The sequence below is a fragment of the Sardina pilchardus genome, chromosome 22 (assembly GCF_963854185.1).
Source record: "Sardina pilchardus chromosome 22, fSarPil1.1, whole genome shotgun sequence".
NCBI lineage: Eukaryota > Metazoa > Chordata > Actinopteri > Clupeiformes > Clupeidae > Sardina > Sardina pilchardus.
Window position 1 is genome coordinate 536,717 of NC_085015.1, and position 2,500 is coordinate 539,216.

At 48.1% G+C, this 2,500-nt stretch overlaps 1 protein-coding gene across 3 annotated transcripts in view; it reads left to right on the plus strand.

Moving 5' to 3' along the window:
- mvp (major vault protein) overlaps positions 1–2,500 on the plus strand; it is a 36,612-nt gene that overhangs the window by 14,127 nt on the left and 19,985 nt on the right. For all 3 annotated transcript variants that reach the window (XM_062526663.1, XM_062526662.1, XM_062526661.1), the window contains exon 9: positions 911–1,114. In XM_062526663.1, the coding sequence (XP_062382647.1) occupies positions 911–1,114 (204 nt within the window). The remainder of the gene's footprint in view (positions 1–910; positions 1,115–2,500) is intronic.

Consider the following 2,500-nt stretch of genomic DNA (forward strand, 5'->3'; position numbering starts at 1 on the left):
ATTCTTCGCTTTGATTTAACCAGAGACGGCATTCCATGTTCTTTGACTTAGCAGTTGCATAGCAACCACAAGCGTTCTGAGCTAGGCCTACTTCGCATAGCGGAGGAACTGGGCTGAATAAAACGATGGCAAATAATAATTATCCTTCCTAAAAATGCACTCGGGTATGTTTTTTTTGTTGGCAATGGAACTGTTGTATAAAAGCATTATCGCACTCGTGGTCGTGGTGTTGTTGGCCAATATCGCCACGACTGTAGTTACCTCCGGCACTCAGCCTTCGGCTTCGTGTCTGCGGCGAACCACAGCCGTGGCGATATTGGCCAACAACACCACTCCCACTCGTGCGATAATGCTTAAATATCGACTGGTAATATCGGTCCGTTGATAAATCAGTCGGGCTCTACTAATTATCTCAGCTTGCTCCTCCTCTTCCTCTCCTCTCCTCTTCCTCTCTTCCTTTCCCTCTCCTCTCCTCTCCTCTTCCTCTCTATTCCTCTCTTCCTTTCCCTCTCCTCTCCTTTCCCCTCTCCTCTCCTCTTCCTCTCCTCTTCCTTTCCCTCTCCTCTTCCTCTTCCTCTCCTCTCCCTCAGCATTCTATTCCCTCCTGGTTATTCCTAAATTAATCTTCTCTTCCTTCCTCTTCCTTCCCTTTCTCCTCCACCGCTTCCCTCCCTTGTTCCTTTACCTCTCCTCCTCTCCTCTCTGCATCCTCTCCTCCTCTTCTCTCCTCTCTGCATCCCTTGTTCCTTTACCTCTCCTCCTCTCCTCTCTGCATCCTTTCTTTCTCTCCTCTCCTCCCTGCATCCTTTCTTCCTCCTCTTAGTGCACTGTGACCCCTCCCCCCACCCCCCTTCCCTGTGTAACCATGGTAACGGCCCTGTCCCTCCTCCTGCCCCTGTCTGTCTCTCAGGAGCTGGAGGAGGAAGAGGACCTAGGAGAGGACAGGCCCATCACGCGCCGTGGCGGCGTCGCCCGTCGTCCTGGCGACCGCTGGATGCTGCGCGGACCCACGGAGTATGTTCCCCCGGCAACGGTGGAGGTGGTGTGCAGACGAGAGGCCATCCCTCTGGACGAGAACGAGGGAATCTACGTACGGGACATCAAGACCGGCAAGGTACACACACACACACACACACACTCACACACATTAATGAGGGAATCTACGTGCGGGACATCAAGACCGGCAAGGTAAACACACACACACACACACCACTGTTTTATGAAATGTTATTCACCGTCTCCCCTAGAGTTAGATTGCAGAGAGATCACACAACACATCAGCACTTTCTCACTCGCCACAGCAAGAACAATCTCTACGCCCAAGTAGCAGTGCTTCGCCCCAATATAGTCCCAAGAAGCAGCTTCGCCCCAATATAGTCCCAAGATATAGTCCCAAGTAGCAGTGCTTCGCCCCAATATAGTCCCATGTAGCAGTGCTTCGCCCCAATATAGTCCCAAGTAGCAGCGCTTCGCCCCAATATAGTCCCAAGAAGCAGCTTCGCCCCAATATAGTCCCAAGTAGCAACTTCACCCCAGTATAGTCCCAAGTAGCAGCTTCGCCCCAATATAGTCCCAAGTAGCAGCTTCACCTCAATATAGTCCCAAGTAGCAGCGCTTCGCCTCAATATAGTCCCAAGAAGCAGCTTTGCCCCAATATAGTCCCAAGAAGCAGTGCTTCGCCCCAATATAGTCCCAAGAAGCAGCTTCACCCCAATATAGTCCCAAGAAGCAGTGCTTCGGGACTATATTGGGGCGGTTTTGTTCAGTTAGCTTATTAGCTGGTTTGATTTGCATTGAGCTCAGTGAGCATCAAACAGGCTAACAGGCTAACTGAACAAAACTGAACAAAACACCATGCCAATCTCAGGGTATGGTGAAGTGTGTGTGATGATGTGGGGCAATTTTAGCCCTAAAGACCAAGGGAACTTTATCAGGATGCATAGTATCCTGGATCCATGAAATAAGTGGCCTTTGAAACAACTGCCTGCCCCTATGTTAACCCTATGACTGAAATTCCCTTAGGGTTACATAGGGGTGCCAACATTTTTGACCCCAGTATTTTGGGAAGAACATTTATTTATTTATGATACATTATTCATTCACAAAGACAATTGGTGTCCTTAAAGGTTGGATTTTTCCTCATTTTATTACTTAAGCCATTAAAATTAATTTCCAAAAGATGATTTTATATTCCTCTTTTTAGTGAACTTTAGAATGGGTGCCAACAATTTCAGCCATGACTGTATCCGGCAACGAAAGAATCCATTCACTATGCTAAGCTAACCTAGGGGGGGATTTAATTCACTATGCTAAGCTAAGCTAGTGGGGGATTCCATTCACTATGCTAAGCTAACCTAGGGGGGGATTTAATTCACTATGCTAAGCTAAGCTAGTGGGGGATTCCATTCACTATGCTAAGCTAACCTTAGACTGAGACTCAGACTAAGATGCTTTAGCTCTCTTATCTAACTCCAGTTTCATAAAGCAGCGGCATGTTCCT